Raw genomic sequence first — 2,514 nt, 5'->3', positions numbered from 1 at the left:
AACTCGGCTCAGATTTCAGCCTAGGAGAAGGAGGGGGGGGGAGGGGGTGAAGAGGGAGGAAAAGAGAAAGAGACAAGCTCTAATCTGTGCTCATGGTCTGCCGGTAGTGACAGGACTTCCTCAGACTTTTTTTCCCCCCCTGGTTGGATTATATGTGTTTTTTAGAGTATCTGAATGGCTCAGTGTGAGATTCCCAGCCCTGGGAAAAGTCTAAGAGTGTGTCCTGGAAAAGAGTGAGGAGCGGAGGAGGGAAGCCAGCTGTACTTTTTCTCCTCATCTTTCCCCGGAGTGCCGGCGTTTTTTCTGTGGGAGAATGGGGGCAGGAGCTATGACCATCTGTGTGAGTAGAAACTACAAAGCTTGAGTTGACTTCCTAATCGACCTGTAATTAAGAACTGAAGAACATATAACGGGACTGTTCTGCTCAGTGTCTGTCTACAAACTCATTTGTGATGGGGTGTGTTGTCTCTTTAAAATGTCCTGGAGGGACAAATATTCCTTTCCTAAAGTAAATTTTAACTTTCCCTTCCTCAGCTAACTTATTACCAAAAAGCCATGACTCATAGGGCTGTAATGACCAATCTATCTCTCTAATATAAAGAAAGCACTTCCTCTTACTGTAGGTCTACAGTACATTTATTCTTGCATCTTTAAAAAACAACAACTATATATATATATAAAAAAAACCAGAAACACTATATGTTTTATGTTTTCAGTCAACACCAGTAATTTTTTCCAAGCATGTGATCACTCCCAGAAATTTTGCCGAATGGAAATAAGAGTTGTCACCAGCACTGCACCAGGATATTCTATTTTATTTAATGTTTTTCTTCTTGCAGTAGTAACTGTGAGCTCTGCAGCTGTTGCTTCAGGGTTCCTGTGGTGCTTTTGCTGCCAGTTGCTTCAATGGCCACCCACACAGGGAAGGAGGGAGGGACAAGGGAGGTGGGGGGTGGAGGAAAAGAAGGGCACATGCTCGGGCTTGCTATCCCCTTCATGAGCAAGTAGAAGACAAGACAGGATTGGAAAAGTCATTTCGCATTGTGGGCCACATCTTAAATTAGCAGGACGAGTGTAAAGTCATTGTAAAGTAGTCTAACTGCACATTTAATCCCCTCAGTATAAGAAAATTAATTGCAGTTCCAACAGTACATCACAGTTTTTTCCACATTTAAATTATTCATGTATTACTTCATTACATTGGTGTAGTATGAATGACTGTGAGGGAGTCTTTGTCAGCAGGACAGGCTATAAAATTTATGAAACTTAAGTTAAAAGTGCAAAATTTTTGACCTCCTTCACATTTTCTGACGCCTTCCAGTGGGCTGGATTGGAGTTTGCTAGGCCAATTCTGGACCCCAGACCTCAAGTTTGACACCCCTATGCTAGATGGGTTGTACCGTTAGCAGTCTATTTACAGGACAATGCTTTTAAAAGATTTCACTCACCCAAAGTGTCGAAACCAAAGGATTCCCGCAGAAAATGTTTGAGACACTTCTGAAGCAAGGGGAAACAATTCCTTCCCCCAGGTCCTTGTTAGTAAGTTTCCTTAATAAGTTTCCTTTTCACTGTCGGATGTTGAAGTGTGAAAATATCTTAAAAACAAGGGAGGGGACGAGCATCTTTGGCTGAATCCCAGCAACAATGGAGGCGATTGTGTTTGCATTCAAATTGCTGAGGGGAAACCCAAAACCTGCTATAAAACTTTTCATCTCAGTGTTTGCCTACTGTGTGAATTCAGAAGCAAGACTGTGATTCATTTCTATCTGCCATGATGATGATAGTAAAGGAAGATTTAGTGGGACATCTGCTCCGTTGGGCCCCTTACAGTCAGTCTCACAGTCAGACTTAGCTCAGACCAGCTTAACTCCTTAACACCTGCAGTAGTAGTAGCACAGGAGCCCAGACTGTAACTCTGAGAGGTTCAACTATGGCCACATAAACTCAATTATATACATAAACAATCATTTGTGCAAGCGGAAAATCTAAATATTAATGAAGATAGTTTGTGTTTAGCTTGTCTGCTAACTATTAAGACGTGTACAGCCTTTATAAATGCTGATTTAAGTGATAATGTATGTTGTATTAACACAGTCGGAGCATCTGCCACACTAAAGATTTTGTCTCCTTACCCATCTTAGCACCATCTGTGAGGTGGGTTTTAATCAGCAGATGACTCTAGCTTCTGTGTCTTAGCAAGTGGTGAGTAAAGGAAAAAAAAAATCATATTACAACCACCGTGCCACTATGGACCTTATTGTAGCCACATTTTAACCCAGGTCTCTTCTGATCGTTGACATGCTGAAAAATAAAGCCGTTGCCAGTTAGATGATTTCCACGTGCATGGTAGATGAAAATCTGATGGTACTTTCTTTGTTCAGAATTCCATCAGTTTTGACAAGATCCCTGAAATGCAGCCCCAAACGATAACAGTGCATGTTCACGACAGTCTATCACATCTGTTGCTCCTCATTTTTCAGTCCAGATTTGGTGTAATTTGGCATACATCATCAT

The 2,514-nt window shown here is 41.6% G+C and overlaps 1 protein-coding gene across 5 annotated transcripts in view; it reads left to right on the top strand.

The window, feature by feature from the left end:
- The first annotated feature begins 189 nt into the window (after positions 1 to 189).
- Positions 190 to 2,514, top strand: part of fam13a (family with sequence similarity 13 member A) — a 50,209-nt gene continuing 47,884 nt past the window's right edge. For all 5 annotated transcript variants that reach the window (XM_085162339.1, XM_085162343.1, XM_085162340.1 and 2 more), the window contains exon 1: positions 190 to 340. In XM_085162339.1, coding sequence (XP_085018465.1) covers positions 314 to 340 — 27 coding nt within the window. In that variant the 5' untranslated portion in view covers positions 190 to 313. The remainder of the gene's footprint in view (positions 341 to 2,514) is intronic.

This window comes from Neolamprologus multifasciatus, chromosome 6 (assembly GCF_963576455.1).
Source record: "Neolamprologus multifasciatus chromosome 6, fNeoMul1.2, whole genome shotgun sequence".
Taxonomy (NCBI): domain Eukaryota; kingdom Metazoa; phylum Chordata; class Actinopteri; order Cichliformes; family Cichlidae; genus Neolamprologus; species Neolamprologus multifasciatus.
Note: the sequence above shows the minus strand (reverse complement) of the source record. Positions and strands in the feature narration are given on the sequence as shown.